The 16,943-nt window shown below is 53.7% G+C and overlaps 6 protein-coding genes across 6 annotated transcripts; 3 read left to right on the top strand and 3 right to left on the bottom strand.

Moving 5' to 3' along the window:
- Window positions 1-62: 62 nt before the first annotated feature.
- On the bottom strand, window positions 63-4,490 carry QC764_707520 (uncharacterized protein). The gene is given in 5 exon segments (XM_062950370.1): window positions 63-270; window positions 286-1,187; window positions 1,243-1,523; window positions 1,579-2,550; window positions 2,731-4,490. 4 exon segments carry the CDS (start codon window positions 2,920-2,922, stop codon window positions 662-664), a joined length of 1,971 nt encoding a protein of 656 aa, XP_062796380.1. The 5' UTR covers window positions 2,923-4,490; the 3' UTR covers window positions 63-270; window positions 286-661.
- Window positions 3,963-6,984, top strand: QC764_707510 (uncharacterized protein; the record flags this gene model as incomplete). The annotated part of the gene is made up of 2 exons (XM_062950369.1): window positions 3,963-4,996; window positions 5,049-6,984. Exons 1-2 carry the CDS (start codon window positions 4,704-4,706, stop codon window positions 6,982-6,984), a joined length of 2,229 nt encoding a protein of 742 aa, XP_062796379.1. The 5' UTR covers window positions 3,963-4,703.
- A 424-nt stretch (window positions 6,985-7,408) lies between these two features.
- Window positions 7,409-9,610, top strand: QC764_707500 (uncharacterized protein; the record flags this gene model as incomplete). The annotated part of the gene is made up of 3 exons (XM_062950368.1): window positions 7,409-7,571; window positions 7,626-7,995; window positions 8,044-9,610. 3 exons carry the CDS (start codon window positions 7,409-7,411, stop codon window positions 9,608-9,610), a joined length of 2,100 nt encoding a protein of 699 aa, XP_062796378.1.
- A 991-nt stretch (window positions 9,611-10,601) lies between these two features.
- PAP1 (polynucleotide adenylyltransferase) lies at window positions 10,602-13,341 on the bottom strand. Its single transcript, XM_062950367.1, has 2 exons — window positions 12,070-13,341; window positions 10,602-12,016 (listed from the first exon to the last, which is right to left on the bottom strand). Exons 1-2 carry the CDS (start codon window positions 12,955-12,957, stop codon window positions 10,919-10,921), a joined length of 1,986 nt encoding a protein of 661 aa, XP_062796377.1. The 5' UTR covers window positions 12,958-13,341; the 3' UTR covers window positions 10,602-10,918.
- Window positions 13,342-14,186: 845 nt separating this feature from the next.
- Window positions 14,187-15,368, top strand: QC764_707480 (uncharacterized protein; the record flags this gene model as incomplete). The annotated part of the gene is made up of 1 exon (XM_062950366.1): window positions 14,187-15,368. One exon carries the CDS (start codon window positions 14,187-14,189, stop codon window positions 15,366-15,368), a length of 1,182 nt encoding a protein of 393 aa, XP_062796376.1.
- Window positions 15,369-15,587: 219 nt separating this feature from the next.
- On the bottom strand, window positions 15,588-16,624 carry QC764_707470 (uncharacterized protein; the record flags this gene model as incomplete). Its single annotated transcript, XM_062950365.1, has 2 exons — window positions 15,588-16,329; window positions 16,390-16,624. The coding sequence occupies 2 exons, from the start codon at window positions 16,622-16,624 to the stop codon at window positions 15,863-15,865; spliced, it is 702 nt and encodes a 233-aa protein (XP_062796375.1). The 3' UTR covers window positions 15,588-15,862.
- Window positions 16,625-16,943: the final 319 nt, after the last annotated feature.

Here is a 16,943-nt window from a genome sequence, read left to right as displayed (position 1 = left end):
CAAGTCAAAGTGATCGATCTTGTGATGCATCACAGAGTATACCGAACCGGAAATCTTTAGCGAAGGGGTCATACTCATGGACTTTAAACTCACCCCCTCCCCAGATAGAGTTCCACTGCTCACAACATAAGCCAAAGATGAGCATAGTTTGTACATATCCAAATACAAAAGAAATCTTAACTAAATCACCAGTAACCTCCATGCCTGCCCTGTTTGCTCATATGTGCCCAATTTTGCCCAGCCAAAAGAACAAAACGTGACGGATACACACACACAAAAAAAAAAAAAAAAAAACAAATAGACTTTGTCGTCCTGTCAAAAAATATCCCCCCAAGCCATCCACCCCCAAATAATATGTCCCTTATCCAGAGAAAAAATCAACTTCCCCAAAAAAAAACTCCATTTTCCCCTCGCCCCCCACCCTCCCTGTCCCTTTTTGGTGTCATAAACCACTTCTCTCCATAATTCCTCTTCTCCAAAAAGTTGTGAAACAGAACAAAGGATATCATCTCATCAACCCCCTATGAAATCTCGCTGCAGTAGTAGTAGTAGTAGTAGTCATCGTCGTACCTAGAAACAAAAATCCAAAAAAGATTTTCCAAAAGTTAAATCCTGCCCCCGAATTTTCCAAAATGCAAAGAAACAGAAACCAAAAAAAATATCACGGCGCTTGCGTCACCTGCGTCAACATACTATTAAACTCGCTCATGATCCCCTCATCAGCCTGGATGCTGCTAATCATCTGCTCCTGCGTGAAACCAACCCAGAACGCCGGGCTGATCTGGTGCGCCTTCTTCTCCCTGTAAATCTCCTGTGCCACACCCTTCACCTGACCCCAAGCCGTGTTTGCCGCTTTCCACACTTTGCTGAGCTTGTTGAGGGCGCCAATGTTCAGTCTGATCTGCTGCCGGAGGTCTTCCTCGTCTTCGATAAAGTACAACGCCCACTTTGACAAATGGACGATGGAGCTGAGGGTGACGACGCAGGTAAAGAAGTGCGTGTGCTGGATGATGGGCACGGCTTGGGTGACCATCTTGCTGATCTCGCAGGCGGCCGTGATGGTGTGCCGGGTGTGGGCGTTGAAGTTGTCGCCCGAGGGGACTGGTCGGTGAGGGGCGCACGAGTTGACAGCTTGGACGGGGGAGGAGTCGAGCTGGGAAAGGGGCTGGTGAAGCATGATGGTGCAACTGTGGAAAACGTCAGTATCTCTCACATGGCTCTCAAGGCATGGGTTTGGCATACGCATGAGTGATAAAATGCGCCTGAAACATCATCTCATCCAGCTTGCAGTTCTTGCTCAGATCATCCCTCTTGGCCTCGGGCAGGTGGAGCCTCCAGTTGGTGAGCAGGGCTTCTATCCGGGAGATGGTGTCGTCTCCCGGGTACATAATCTGAGGCATCCGCATCATCCTGCCGAGATTTCTGATGGCAGCAATACGGTAGGTGAAAGACGAAAACTCTCGGTCTTCACCGGAGAAGAGCTGGTCATCAAAGTCTTCCATGTATGCTGGTGGGGGGATGCGCTATAAAGGTAAATCAGTCTCACATCACATCCACATACGCTCGAGAAGTTCTTACCCCTGTGAGATACTGCTGCTCCTCGCACGGCAGCCCAACATCGTTTTGAATATCAAAGAGCAAAAAGTTGGTGATGCGATGGACACCAGCAATCATGCCGTCACACACAAAGAGATCCCACCATGTTCGCCGCCAGCTCTCCTCCACGACGGGATTACCGTGGCCGTGCAGTGATGCAAACTGGCGCTTGTTCAGATCAATCTCAATAGCAAATCTTTCACAGTCCGCCAACAACTCCCGTGCCTTTTCTTGTTGACAGCTCCCATCCAGCCCAATGATGATTAGCAACAAGGCTTGGATCAGGAAGCCATCCTTGGTAGTGGTAGGCAGATAGCACTGCCTGATGGCTTCTTCCAGATAGGTGGCCTTGGCTGGACCGGCATCCAAGAAGAGCGAGCCAATATATCTGATGGCAGCCATGACCACGTTGAGGCCAGGGGTGTTGCCCTCCTTGAGCAGCCGAAGGAAGTACTCCTTGGGCAGCACAAAGGGGTGGGCGGCATGGAAGTAGTGATAGAAGGCATCGAAGCATCTCTCGGCCAGGGTGGTCACTGGTGGCTGAACATGGGGGATCGCTGACGAGGTCGTCAGGGCCATGGTGTTGGGAGGGGCCATGGTGTTGGGGTCCAAGGGTGAGGCAAACGAGTTTCGATAGAGACCGGCGTGGTTAAGAGCAGGAGTAGGTGCGTACGAGACCGGCGACTGCTCCGGCAAGACGATGGCCGGGTTGAAGGCTGAGAGGGAGGGAGCAGGAATAGACACGGGGGTGTGCCCTAGCATCATCGGGCAGCTCTCGACAGTAGGCCCCGAGTACGGAGGCGACGACGAGGCATGGCGTTTGTTAGGATTCTGGGCAGCATTCCTCCGAGGGCCCTTGTATCCACGACGAGAAGCAACATAGATGCACTCTGTAGCGGAGCTTGTGCAACGGGAGCAAGGGGTGTTCCCATCGCACTTGAGGTGCTTGCCACGCTATTGCATCACGGGTATTAGCACACCATCTTTTCTGAAGGGCTCACGTTACAACTCGGCGATGTTGACACCACGATCCAAGCTAACCGGTGACCTGGCCACCATCAGAGTGGTGCTGGACTGGTCCGGGGGGTACCTTGGCTTTCACGACAAAAAAGACAAAAAGTAACATTCACTTACACAGGCGAGACATGCTGCGGGGACCGAAGGAGGCGGCGCCGGGTGCTGCTGCGACGGGCGGCCATCAATGGTCGCCGAAAAGGCATTCGACGAGGAGGAGGTCGCCGTCCCCGGGCTGTCGCTAGACACCGCAGGCGAGCCGTTAGTGGAAGCGGCTGACGAGTGTGGGGCTTCCGGCGAGAAGGTCTCCATGGTCGGCAATCAGATCAGACGATTCGGCGGGGGGAAGGGGGTGAGGTCAGACAGGCTGCTGCGCGATCAGGGCGATGCGAGCAGAAACAGACAGCCAGAGGGGTCAGAATCCGAGGCAGGGCAGAATCTCACAACTTGTCGGGTTGGGTTGAGACGAATGGAGGAGTGGGCGGGCATTCACAGTAGCTTAAGGGTAATCGGTAATGGGAATAAGGAGGCGGGCCTGGGGGCAACGCTGCTTGCTGTATGCCGCCCGCGTCTGGGAAAGCAGGGACTAGGCTTCGGGGAGTCGGGGAGCGGACCCTCGGAAGGGGTATAGCGGGTTAACGGTGCGGTGAATGTCTCTTAGCAGCGGGCCTGGTAGCTAGCAATGCCGGACGGGGGAGTAGTTGGTGGTAAAAATATAATTGAAGCGTGGCAGCCTTTCCTCTCCTCTCGCCCTTTTTTCCTCCTGCAACAAATCAAGCGAGTCCGAGAGCTGCTTGGTGGCGGGGGAAAGATAACGAGAGAGGACAGGCGGTCAATGGCCCAATTGAGAATTTTTCTTTTGTTGAGTGAGTGAGTGGACTCGGCCTGTGACGATGGGGACTCGACGGGCTGCTTGTGCAGATTCGTGAAGGGTTCCAGGTTCTGTTAGGGCAAACCGGACCTTTGGGCGTCTCTCCGCGTCGAACTAATCAGGAAGCCAAGCTTCCCCTCGCCAGACCGGTTTTCGACCCTCTCTCTCCACGCGGGGCCTCGACTAGCTGCAGATGATGGGATGGGGACGGGGCTGGTTGCCGTTTTTGATGTGATGGCGTGCTCGGGTTGGGCAGCTGTTTAATAAGTGTCTCTGAACAAAGTGAGGCGGGATGCTATCCGAGAATCACAGACACTCAGTCTGTGGATAACAAAGACAGCAACCGGGACCTGGCGGGCCGCTCCACGGGGGATCTCGATTCAAGGTAAAGGTACCGGCCGATATCGACATGGACAGCCAGCCAGCCGCCATGGCTTATGAAGATGGATGTCCTGAGCCTTTTGTTGGGCTCTCTCTACATGCAGATTGCGATAATGAGGAGGACTGAGTGACCCTGGACCGCTGGCCCAGCTGAAACCCGAGTAGCTGTTGATGCTGATTGGTGGCGCGCTCAGCTCTTGGTGCTCGAAACAGGAGAAATGCTACGCTGGCGGCCCGGGATGAGCGGGATGGGACCTCTCAAGGTGGTCATCCTGGAGGATTTGCTGGGGCCAGAGCGGGCGACCGTTGAAGAGTTTAAATTCCCCCACACAGCAATCCAATCTCGGATGTGCTAGGGCCAGCCTTTTCAGTGTCGTCACAGCGCCCAGGCCAGCCCACCCTCGACGGCATGCCTCACGATCCGGTCAGCAAGATGAGACGGTCGAATTGGCAAATCCTCACGGCCCGGGTGGGGTCCGGAGGAGCGTCGGGGCCCTCTCGGAGCACTCCCGAGTGCGAGAGAGCGCTGGAGCAAACCTCTCGAGAGGGACAAACAACCCCCCCTTGCCAGCCCAGATATCACCCGCATGTCGTTGCAACGCTGGCCACGTTGCTTTCCGGGTTCTAGTGATGGATTTGTCGGGAATCTGGTCACGGTTACTCCGCAGATGGGTAAGCGATACCCCGGTGAGTTGTCTCGACAGTTGAAATGCATCTTGAAGTTCAAACTGTTGCGAGAACCCTTGACTGGCAGGGCATGTAGAAGGGTTAAAGGGTTAGGGTCTGTGAGTTCTCAAGAAGAGAAACTTGCCCTCTGGAAAATGGCCCCCAAAAAAAGATTATGCACAAGGATGGAGCACTGTGGGATTCACCGTTACACGTCTCCCACTTTCCACTGCATCGGCGAGTGACCGATGAGGAAAGTCAGGCTCGCCGGCAAATGTGCTTGCATCAATCGAGCCTGATTACGTTGTGGGGACACCGCCTTGTAGCGGGGAAGGAGCTATGGAATTTAGAACATCGCACACATTTTACGGATAGACGGACAAGAGTAGCTGTTGGTGAGAACCTCGGTCGCATCTCTCAAGCCCAACTCTTCTCGGCTCACCAGCCACAGCGGCACCTTTCTGCTAAGTATGGCACACCACTCCCATTATACATATGCGTGGCTGATACCTTTCCCTAGCACCTGGCATGGTACCATGGATCCCGTATCATTAGCAGGGCTCGCCATTGGCGTGGCTTCTATTGGCCTCCAGGTCTACAGCGGATGTATTCAGGGGATCCAACTGGTCATAACCGCCTTGAACTTCCCGGACGATGCCAGGTATCTCAATCTGAGGCTTCGCATGGAACAGCAACGTCTATTTGCCTGGAGTGAAGCATCTGGCTTGCTCGACCTGGACGCCAAACGAAGGGATAAAGTCCTCGAATCCAACACCTTCGTTCTGCATCGCCAGACAGTGCTTGACTTACTGGTCCAAGTCGAGTGTTTGTTCAAAGAGTTCAGAGAACACCAAGAGAAACGAAAATGTCTGAGGGCTGTTCCTGACCAAGATCAGGTCCTCGAGAACCCTGAAAAAGATGCGGCCGAGGCCAACTTTCCACTGCCCAAGAGACGGCGGGACTTCATCAAGAAAGCCATGCGAAGCCTGAAGGAATCGTCACATGAAGCTTCCCAGAGGTTGCAATGGGTTGCCTTTGACAAGGCCGCTTTTGAGCTTCTCCTCTCCAGGTTCTCAACATTGAATGATAACATGACTGGAATCCTCGACCAACGCATGCAAGTCGAGATTCACCATACAGTACAAGACACCAACCGTGGTGTCCTGCAGCTGCACCACAAGATTAGTGATTTGTCTCGGCTTGTCATGGCCCTCAACATCAGGCTTGAAGCCAGCTCAGCCCTCCCTACAGCACAGCTCACCGTGGCGAAGAAACAAGCAAACGCCGACGGGCTCGAACTAATATCGCAGCTTGCCAAGTTCAAAGCCTTTAACGAGTCGATCGAGTCTGCCCACAAAAGGCCATTGGACGAGGCAACGGCCAACCAACTAGAGCTCGGAAAACCAGGCGAGAAACGCCTCCTTCTCGATCGTTCCATGATCGAGCTTGACCCAGCAGCCGATGAGTCTGATCAGCCGAGATGTGAGGCTGTCCTTGTCAAAGACGGTGTCAAGAAAAAGGTCTGGGTTGAATGGAAAGAATATGACCCGCAAAGACCGGGGGATTCATCACCCCCGAAAGCCGTGATTGTCGAAAGAGTAGCCAAGCTAGCGGCCCTGTTGAACCATACACCAAAACCAGAGGACTTTAGAACACCTCATTGCCTCGGTTATTTTGACAGAGGAAGCTCGAACGGGCAAGAGGACGAAGATGAGGACATCTTGAATATGCGCCTGGGGTTGGTCTTTGAAAGACCAATAGACAATGGCCTTAACCAATCTTCACCTCCGGTGTCGCTCCATGAGCTCCTCGAGACAACACGAAAGCCGCCTGTCACAAAGCGGGTCAAGCTGGCTCATGCCATCAGTAAATGCCTGCTTTATCTCCATGCTGTCAACTGGCTGCACAAGGGGCTTCGAAGCCACAATATCATTTTCTTCAAAACCACCAGCGGAGACGTCGACTTTGGCAAACCTTACCTGTCAGGATTCGATTTCTCCAGGCCAGCCCGGGCGGACGAAATGACAGATATTCCCGGGCCAGGTGACGACATTGAGTACAACCTCTACAGGCACCCCAACGCACAATCAACAAACCCGGACGAACGTGAGCGTTTCAAAAAGAGTTTTGATATCTACAGTCTCGGCGTCCTCTTGGTTGAGATTGCCCACTGGGCAACCGTCGACAAAGTCCTCGGCATCAACCTCAACGTCGCCCGCGGCAGGCCATCATTTGCCCTCAAGGTCCGCGATAGTCTGCTCGCCACCGACCAAATCGCGGAGTTGGGCGCTTGCATGGGGGAGCTTTACGAAAGAGCTACCCAGAAATGTATCGCCGGGGGTGAACAACTCGGTCTATCAGAAAAGGACGACGAAACAAATGACGCAGTGGCGGCTCGCCTGTCAATGGTCCTCCACGAAAAGGTAGTCAAGAAGCTAGGTGAGATCCAGGTCTAGCCGGCTGGACACTCTCCAAAATACACAACCGAACCTTAAAATAAGCATTTGCATAACTCCACTGGACGGTTCCTGCATTTGGTTGACGGGCGGGTACCTTCTCTTCTATTTAGCCTATTAAATTACACCCGTTCAACGTTACGCTATACCCGCCACCTAACCGGGAGGCTGGAGTAGATTTCTCGTGGTGTACTAAGGCGAACTTTTTTCACCGCGGGGATAAAGGAAACTGGGCCCGGTGAGCCTGTGATCCGATGGAGGGAAACACCAAATCGCGGAGACTTACTACACCGTACACTCTCGGGTAGCGAGATCCGGCTGCGGGGGACCGTGACTGTGACAGAAGGTCCCTTGTCTAACTGATGCACCGAACCGTAGTAGGTGTTTGCCTAGTGGCGATATTAAACACAGAGATTCCCCAGATATGCGTTTCCTGTGCCGAAATTTTCGTTCTTTACACAGGTGGGACCCTTTCAGTATGGTGCGTTTCCTGGGGGCAGTTGTTGCCCTGACTGGGTTGGCTGCGGGTGAATCTCTCAAGAAGTTGAATACTGGGTTGACTATCTTGACGAACAATGATCTCCAGGGTAGGTTTCCTATCTCCGAGCGTTTGTGTTCATCTTTGACTAACACCCAAGCAGGACCTGAAAGCCGCTTTGCGGACTCGACTGTGATCGTGACCGAGTCTCGTGTGGCTAACAATGAATTTGAAAAGATCTGCTCTGGACTAGGAGAGCAACCATGGTCGGAAGGCAGGAAGAAGGGCGAGAAAGGCTTGCTTCAACCGTTGTTTGACTATCTTCGCTATGAGAAGCGGGCGAGCTCATCGTCTAGGTTCTGGATCTCAGGCCGCAAAACCATCGACGTTGACAGTGATATCAGCTCGGCTAAGAGCCGTGATGAACTCGCTGGTCTTTGTACCAACAAAGCACCCTTCTCGAATGAGACATTCCAGGATACGAGCTCGAAATGGCAGGTCTCGGTAGATGTCAACAACCAGACTTTGACAGGGTATGTTTTCCGTTTCGTGAGAGGCGACATGTGCTGACCTCGAGATAGCTTTCGAGACCGTCTTTCTTTCCGCTTCCTCGGAGTCCGCTATGCGCCGCAGCCGCAAAGATTCACATACCCGACTCTGTTCCAGGGCTCAGGAGAGGCTGCCTCTGCTTTGGAGTATGGCTCCCAATGTGCCCAGGGAGGCAACACCGGTACCGAAGACTGTTTATTCCTCAACATCTGGACACCCCACCTCCCCAATCCTAACTCCGCTCCCCCCAAGAAGCAGCTCCGCCCTGTCGCCTTTTGGATCCACGGTGGTGCCTTCACAGGCGGTACAGCCAACGACCCGACCTTTGACGGGGGTAACATGGCCTCCAGAGGTGACATCATCGTCGTAGCTATCAATTACCGCCTTCACACCCTCGGCTTCCTAGCCCTGAACGACGGCAAAACCAACGGCAACTACGGCCTCGCCGACCAAATCACAGCCCTGGACTGGGTCCGGAAAAACATCCAATCCCTCGGCGGCGATCCAGACCGCATCACCATCTTTGGCCAATCCGCTGGCGCCGCCTCGGTCAGAGCCCTGATCGCCTCCCCCAAAGCCCTCGACAAATTCTCGGGCGCCATCCTCCTCAGCAACCTCGGCGGTCTAAACTACGGAACAACCTACTCGAAATACTACACCATCCCCGAGCAAGTCTCGGTGGTAGCCAACACCATCCTCAACGCAACAAACTGCACCAACGCCCCCTCTCAGGTCGACTGCCTCCGCGCCGTCCCAGCATCGACACTGACCTCCCTCACGTCAGCGAGATATTTAGTGGTAGACGGGACATACCTCACCACATCAGAACTGTCGCTTTCTCTTCCTTCTCCCAAACGCCGCCGCCCGTTAAATATATTAATGGGCATCACCCACGACGACGGCTCTCCGTTTATCAGTTTCCCCTCGTCTACCACCACCGATGCTACTGAGTACCTCCTCTCCCAAGGCTTCTCCCCCTCCCAGCTGCCCCCCGTAGCCCACCCAAACACAGGCAACGCAACACTCGACCTGTTCAACCTGACCACCCGCCTGGCCACAAACGCAATATTCCGCTGCGTAGACCAAGCCACTGCCTTTGCCGCCGTCCAAAACAACCTCTTCTCCTCTTTATATTATTACGAATTCGACCGGACATATCAAATGCCCGGATGGCCCAAGCTAGACGTGTGCGAGCCGCCGCGGACGGAAGGGAAACCATTGGGTGATACAAGGAAACCTTATCTGAGGTGTCACTCGGGGGAGTTGTACTACGTGTTTGGGACGTTGAGGAGGCAGGGGATGAGAGAGAGAGATGGTGATGGAGGGGATAGGGCGTTTGAGCAATTTGTCTTGGACAGTTTTGCGCAGTTTGTGAAGGAAGGAAATCCGAATTTGGAGAGGGGGTGGTTGAGGGCTAGGGGGGAAGGGTGGAAGGGTAGTTTGGGGCAGAGGGACAGGGCGGGGGTGTGGGAGGCTGTGAGTAAGGGGAGGAGAAGGGGGGTGCTGAGGGGGTTGGATTGGCCTGTGTCGAGGGATGGGCTGTTTAGGGAGGTGGAGTATTGTGAGAGGTTGGGGTTGGGGCTGGGGTATTATTTGTGAGCGGTGGTGGTGTAGGTGAGGATACAACGGCGGTTTGGGTGGCTTTTGTTATGAGAGATGAGTTTAGGTTATGACATGGTGGTCGTGTTGACGACTTGATCAAATAGCAGTCGCGAGAATAGAGACCATTTTAAATGCGACTTCACCGACCAACCAGGTTCATTGAAACTATTCCCAAGGCTCCCACCTTCGTGGACTTACTCACTTACACAGCCAAGTAAAAACAGAAGAAAGGGACAGTCGAAAAGGGCAAAGGAGCTCACCAGCCAACCCTCCCATTGCCAGCTTGAGAGGGGTGACCGGCTACGAAGAACCCCGTAGGGCTTTTACTCCGGATAGGAATCGAATCGAGAAGGCTGCTGGACCCAATCCTTCAATTGAGAGCAGCTCCAGCAGCCTTACCACTGGACCACGAGGGGCCAATATGGATAGGCTAACTGGAGCTGTTGGAAGGGGCGTGTTTGACCTACTACACAAACCATTGATTGCACCAAGGAAGGAGCAACGATGTCTGTAGGTCAATTTTGGCTGTGGTGAACCCGTTGACACTGACAACAATGCCAGCGATGGTTCTTGCTCATGCGAGCCAGTCTTACCTCGTTCTTGATCAGCTCATGTGTATCTCTAACCAGCCCTGCTAAATCTCGAGCAGTGCGAGAAGCAAAGATAGGTGGTCAACCTCCTCCACACCGCCGTTAGTATTCTACTGATCTTCTCAACAATCACGGCATGCACCTTACCAAACTCAACCCCCCACGCCGCCGAACTCGAGTCTCGCCCTCCCCGTCCAAAAGTCCCTATCCCACCTCCCCTCTCCGCCGGTGACCATGACCCCCCCCCAAAGTCCCCTACAGTGCCGAAGAGATTTTTGGGTATTGCTGATTGTTTGCTTGATATCACTCGTTACCAGAATCAGAAAAGCATCACTATCCTGCTAGTCATCATGGCGTCTGAGAATCACACCTCACATTGAAAGTTGCAAACTTCGATTAGCATTTGATTATATACATCGACATAGCATAAATTACATTCCATCACCCCATTGACCCAGAGCAATCCGAAGAAATTTGGGAGGCACTTGTGCCCCAAAACCCTAACTCTATTAGTCTAGAAAGATCTAAATACTTTACACTACCCCATACCCAATGACCAACGCCGTCGCCGCCGCCGCCGCCCCAAAACCCAGCCGCTGTTGTAAATTTTTCTCGCGATTATCTTCTCAAAGGTGCCAAATCCCATAACTCAACAATGTGTTGCTTTTTTTACACTCCAAAACTTTCTGTCTCATGGTACGCTCGCACGAGACCGCTAGCTCACGGCCGGGGTTAGAGCTGGCCCGACTGGCTTGGATTTCTTTGTCGGTTGCTGCGCCGAAGAATCATCCGGCGCTTGTCTCTTGAGCTTCTTCTTCGGGGGACGCGGCCTCACCTCGCCAGGTTCGAATACGTCGTCGGGAAGCATCGTGTTCTTAATGTGAGTGACGGCGAGAAAGTTGACGCCTTCCTTGTAGAGGTCGCTGCTGCGACACATGCTCATCCACTCCTGGACCTCGCGAGAAAGATCGAGTGACGCGGGCGTCTTGCCCAGCTGTAGCCCAATGTAGTAGTTAGTGGTAAACACTTCCAGTTCCTGTTTCTTCTCCGGGATATCGGCAAGCTTGACTTCGTCGTCGTTGCCGTCTTTCTGTTCGCCTCCATCTCCATTCTTTGTGACTTCTTCCTTCTTGACCCCATCGGCGACTGGTGGTGGCGCCGGGGGTGGCATGGCTGACTCTGCGCCCGGTTCTGGCTTGATGGCAGCTCCATCTGCTGCGGTAACGGGCGGGGGTGTTGCAGTCTCGGTATCAGGCTCGGGCTTAACGACTGGGCCATCTTGCAACACACTCTCTGGCTTCAGATTCGCATTGATCAACTCTGCCTTGACTTCTGTCTTGGCTTCACCCTTAACCTTCTCCTCCTCCTCGGGCGTGGGCTTGTACAGGTATGCCAAGCTTCCGCTGTTGACCACATCTCCAAGCTGCTCATAATTTTGGCAACGGTGCTGACGGTCGTACCCCTTGTTGAATGGGCGCGCCAGTACTATGGCGGCATGATTCTCAATCTTGTTCACAAGAACACGCACCCTCGACTCAATAAAACCTGACCACACGTTCTGGGCATCCTTGGTCCTGCTAGACGAAATGACTGTAAGGTAATACCGAAAGTCAGACGTGAAGAAGGTGTGTTTGGTGAATAGCGCCTTCCACGGTGCTCTGCCTGTCATGATTTCCTCAGTTACCTGGACTCCTTTCTCCAACTCTTGCATGATCACCACCTTGGAGGACCTGTTGATGTTGTGGGTTGCGCACATGGCTGGGTATGCTGGGGTGATGATGGGCATCCTGTGGTTTCTGTCGCTGGAGTATAGCTGTACAGATGGTGAGTCAATTGCTGTCCAAGCTTATGAGGTGTTTGACGTACCTTGGGATTCCAAACAGGGGCCCGTGTAACGGAAATGTTGTACTCGATATCCTTGAGCAAGACAGGCAGCGGCCAGGGCCACTTCAACATGATATGAAAGAACTTGTTCACCACAACCGCACTTGTTGCTTTGGGATATAGCTGGCACACTCTGGCAACCAGCATGGCCCAGGCAACACCTCCGGGGAAACCCATAATGTTCGCATAGATGGCTTTGCGTTGCGCCCACAGCTTGATGGCCCGGAGAGCTAGTTTAAAGGTAGCAGGTTCGGGGACGAGGTTGAGGATCTCATCTGTGACTCTTGTTCCGTTGAGCGAACGCACCTCATTTTCACTCAGTCCGCGCAGCAGAGTGTTGTCGGTCAGGTTCCAACTCTTGTCCTCGGGGATCTGGGTGAGACCTTTGATGGAGCAAAAGATCAGATCGATGCTGATACCGGAAAACTCAAACTTGATGATGGGCACAAAGGCGTCGGGGACTGGAGTGAGATCAGTGATGGCGCCGGAGGGAGCCATCTCGACGAGGAGGGGAGGAAAGAGACGGAAGTACTGCTCGGTCGTGACATGCTTGGGGGCCACCACCAGGGTATCGATATCGGAACCCGGACCATAGACACCAAGACGATAACTGCCATAAGTAAACACCCTCCCAATCGCTTCGCGCACCATGAACGAGTTTTGGGTCTCGGCCGTAGCCTTCTTGACAAACGCAGTTGTGATTTTCTCAAGCTGAGCAATAACCTTCTTCCTCGCTTCTGTCTCGGCGCGACTCTCGAAAGTGCCCTGGGCACGCAGCTCCTCATGGAGCGCCTGGTGCATTCGCTTCTCTGCCTCGGTGGGCAGAGCCGTCGAGATGGGCGGCGTGACGCCGTAGACGCGTTCAGTCATGGTGACTATTGAAAGATGGCAATTAGGTATTTCTGGCAAGTGGTAGTTGAAAAGCAAACCGAACGGCGGCACATATGGTAGTAAATCAAAAGTAGAAGAAACCGAACCTTAATGAAGCAGTTAATAAGACCGAGCAGGAGAAGAAAAAGTGAAAGAAGATGCAGCGACCGAACCGAGTTCAAGGCATGGTACGAAGTACGTCGTGGTCGATGCCAGGCTGGTCACCTCGACTGCGCTGAAAGGAACTGAAGTTGGATGATGCTCAGAGACGTTTCCGCGCTTTTGATCACTGCGACAAGAAGCAACTCGCTCAGGGCCAGGGCCCGTCTCTCTTGGCGCGTTTCTGCGCACGGACGCGGCCCACAGGCAACGGGGTGTAAGCTTACCTAATCAAGAGTTTCTTATGCCGCTGCTTCAGCGATTGACTGATCTCTTTGACGATGGAAGAGATAGAATAGAATTATGAAGATAATCTGAAGATAATCTTGCAGTGTCTGCTGCCACGTCCTGGAAATCTCTCATTTATGAACTGTCAACTAGGACACGAACAGCTGTGGCACTGTAAGCTGTCACCTCCAGAACTGCCTAGCCTTGGACGCCACCCTACTTCCAAGTACCCATCTCCAATACGATTTCCATCAAACACTGGGTATGTCGTTATGAAGTGTCCCTCGCCATTTCCTACAAGATTCGTATCACGAAGAACCAGAACCAGGCTTAGAATCGCTCAAGTCTCGGCATGTGCTCACACTAGGGACAAACATGCAGGCCACGACATGGAATATTAAGACCTTGAAAGACGATAGATGCCGTCAATTAACTCTCTTGCAAGACATCCCGATTATTCCTGAAGTCCTATCAACTACCTGCTAGGGACATTGCCTATGCTCCGGCAGCTATTGACTGTCTTTCAGTAGCTCTATGATGGGTACCAGTCTACGTATCAGTTTTCCATGATATGGCCTACCAAGAGCAATGCAAGCCCCAGCGTTCTGGGCATTCACAAGCCTCTGGGAGATCTCCAACGGCATGTGGAGTTGCATCAACCTGAAGTGCCAATCTGCCATGCGTCACAGGCCCCGCCCCCACACTGAGCGCCCGCAACGCCAGCCTTGTGATGCAGTTCTAGATTCCCGATTCTATTTCTATATCACAGCTCAAGCAGTTCCCTATATTGCAGTCGCACCCGCCCAACCGACCACCAATGCCACCGCCTACCCATCCCCAAAATGAAGAAGACACTCCTCCTCTGTTTCATCCACGGCTTCAAGGGTAACGACCACACTTTCGGCCCCAACCAAGCCTTCCCAACCCACCTCCTCTCCCTCCTCCGCGCCCTCCTCCCCAAACTCAACCTCGAATTCCTCATCTACCCCACCTACGAAACCCGCGGCGACCTAACCGATTGCGTCAACCGCTTCCGCGACTGGCTCCTCAACAAGGTAATCGACCTCGAAGTCTCCCTCGGCACCCCCTCCCCCACCGTCGAGCCCGGCGTCCGCGTCATCCTGATCGGCCACTCCATGGGCGGCATCGTCGCCGCCGAAACAGCCATCTCTATCGCCTCCGAACAAGCAATCAACGGCTCCATCCCCAACAACGGCAACTCCCCCGACCAAGGCAACATGAAAGCCCCCCTCAACTCCCTCATGTTCCCCTACATCCAGGCTGTCCTCGCCTTCGACACCCCTTATCTCGGCATCTCCCCCGGCGTCGTCGCCCACGGGGCAGAAACGCACTACTCCAAAGCAGCAGAAGTGATGGGTCAACTAAGCGGCCTGGCATCGATATGGGGCGGTGCTTCATCCAACGCAGCCAAAGAAAACCACCACCAACAACGACAAGCTCCCCAAAAAGCCATCGAAGCCCCACCATCCACCCAGAAACAACAACAACAACCAGACCAAAAACCACAAACCGGAGGAGGCGGGTGGGGGAAATGGGGGACCCTCGCCCTGGCAGCCGGAGCAGTAGGCGCAATAACCGCAACAGGAGCGGCGGCCTACCTCAAGCGCGAGCAGATAACCCAAGGCCTCACCTGGGCCACCTCCCATCTCGAATTCGTCGGCTGCCTCGCCCGAAAAGAAGAACTTCGAAAGCGGGTGGCGTACATGATGCGCCTCAACAAGGAGCTGAACGTCGGTTTCGGGAACCTCTACACCCGGCTGGGGAAAAGTGCGGGGGCTCTCGAAAAGGTCAGCATGGTCGGCACAGTGCTGGGAGACGAGAGGACGTTTTGCGTGGTGCCGCAGAGGGATCAGGCCGGGGATTGGCGACCAGCAGTTAACGACAAGGCGAGGGATGAGACTTGGGCGCACATGTGTGAGCATTCTTCCAGTTGTGAGATCCAAACGAGGGTGGCTAACAAAGACGACAGCAATGTTCGAACCAAAAGAGAATCCAGGATATGACAAACTCTCCGCTGATGCGAGAGATATGATCGCAAGCTGGGTAAACCAGGAATGGTATGAGAGCTCGACAGAGACGATACACGCATAAGGACAACATAATAAGGGGCCAATGGCTCGGCGTTGAGGTTGGGACGGTTGCTTTGTTTTGGAAATCGGCGTTCTTCTTTGTTATGGGGTTCTCGTTCCGCCCCCTTTTCCTCCTTGCCTTTCTAGATAACCAGGTGCTCGCGGCTTCGCTTTCTATGATGCTCCTCCTCTTGTCTATAACGTCGTACTAGTACACAAGTAAGATACCACACACGTTGATCTTTTCCGCCCCGTCCTTTTCAACGCATTGGAAATGACCGCTGTTTTCCTTCAAAGTGCAAACTGATGCAATCGTAACCATGGTCGTCCAAAAAACCAATGTCGTAATGCCATAACGCAATGCCATATCCTCCCGTATTGGACCTCATCTTAACTCTGTTAATCCCCTAGATTCCTCAACCTCTCATTTACTGTCTCTTCTTCTGGTTCTTAACCTCCTCCCCCTTCGCCCCAGCACCAAGATACTTCCTCCTCTGCTTCAACATATGCCCATAAAGCACCACACTCCCCGGGATATAACTTAACAACACTGCCCCCAGCGCATGAGGGTACCAGCTGCTCCAAGCAAACGCCTCACTGCTCGCAGGACCCCAAAGAGCCCTGAGCGTCATGGCAACCTCGGAGCTGATCCCAATAGGGTAGAGGATCAAAAAGGCAGAATACCTCAGCCAGTGAAGAGAAGCCGGGATGCGGTCGAATTGCTTGAAGACGAAGTAGGTGTATCGAATAACCTCGGTGGTGGCCCAGGCGCAGAGCATGGAGGAGTACCAGAAGGAAGAGTTGAGCTGGGGGAAGGGGAGCGTGATGGCGTACATGAGGAAGAGGCGGGAGGCGACTTGCATGAGGGTTGTGAAGACGGGGGCGGGGACGACGCCTGGGGGGTGATTCGTCAGCGAGGCTCCCTAGAGAGTTGCGAAAGGGGGGAGGGACTCACCAGTCAAAGCATGCAAAATCTCCATCACAGCAAACGTCTGCGTCACCCTCGCGAAATTGTCCACCACCAACGGAACGAAAAACGGATCCCCCTTGTAGTTCAACGTCACGACCACCCTCCCGAGCACCGTCAGCCAGGCCACCGCCGAGGCGGAGTTGTATAATACAAGGTATAGCTTTTTCGGCGTGAGGGCCGAGGTGGGCGGTTTTTGCGTGGGTCTTGTTGTTGTACTCATATTGTCGGTTGGAATACACAGTCGTGATACCTAGTTGGGAATGCGTGGTGTTGTGAGGAGAAAACAGAACAGAGCAAAAAATTGTTTTGGGGCGGGATTCAACAAAACGGAGCTGGTGAGCTGGACCGCGCCCTGCGCGATTCAGTGTGTGAGGTGACAGGGGTCTCAAGGGAAGTTTGTCACTGTGGAGAAAGTGCGGGTCGCTCCGGTGGTGGGTTGGTTGGGGTGGTGCTTGGCGAATTGGGATTGAGGACGGCTAGGACGGAGTCGGGTTAGGGGACCAGATTGTCGGAATAACTGAAAGGGACGGACGGGTGAT

The sequence above is a fragment of the Podospora pseudoanserina genome, assembly GCF_035222485.1.
Source record: "Podospora pseudoanserina strain CBS 124.78 chromosome 7 map unlocalized CBS124.78p_7, whole genome shotgun sequence".
In the NCBI taxonomy this organism is placed as follows: Eukaryota; Fungi; Ascomycota; class Sordariomycetes; order Sordariales; family Podosporaceae; genus Podospora; species Podospora pseudoanserina.
The sequence above is the reverse complement of the archived record's forward strand: the minus strand, read 5'-3'. Positions and strand labels throughout refer to the sequence as shown.

Bases quoted from the DNA above. Each gene is read 5' to 3' on its own strand.
- QC764_707520 (XM_062950370.1), bottom strand. From the start codon at position 2,922: ATGGAGACCTTCTCGCCGGAAGCCCCACACTCGTCAGCCGCTTCCACT. The intron at 2,551-2,730 runs GTAAGTGAATGT...GTGATGCAATAG, and splicing joins CCGCAGCATGTCTCGCCTGT to CGTGGCAAGCACCTCAAGTG. The intron at 1,524-1,578 runs GTAAGAACTTCT...TTACCTTTATAG, and splicing joins AGCAGCAGTATCTCACAGGG to CGCATCCCCCCACCAGCATA.
- PAP1 (XM_062950367.1), bottom strand. From the start codon at position 12,957: ATGACTGAACGCGTCTACGGCGTCACGCCGCCCATCTCGACGGCTCTG. The intron at 12,017-12,069 runs GTACGTCAAACA...CCATCTGTACAG, and splicing joins CCCCTGTTTGGAATCCCAAG to CTATACTCCAGCGACAGAAA.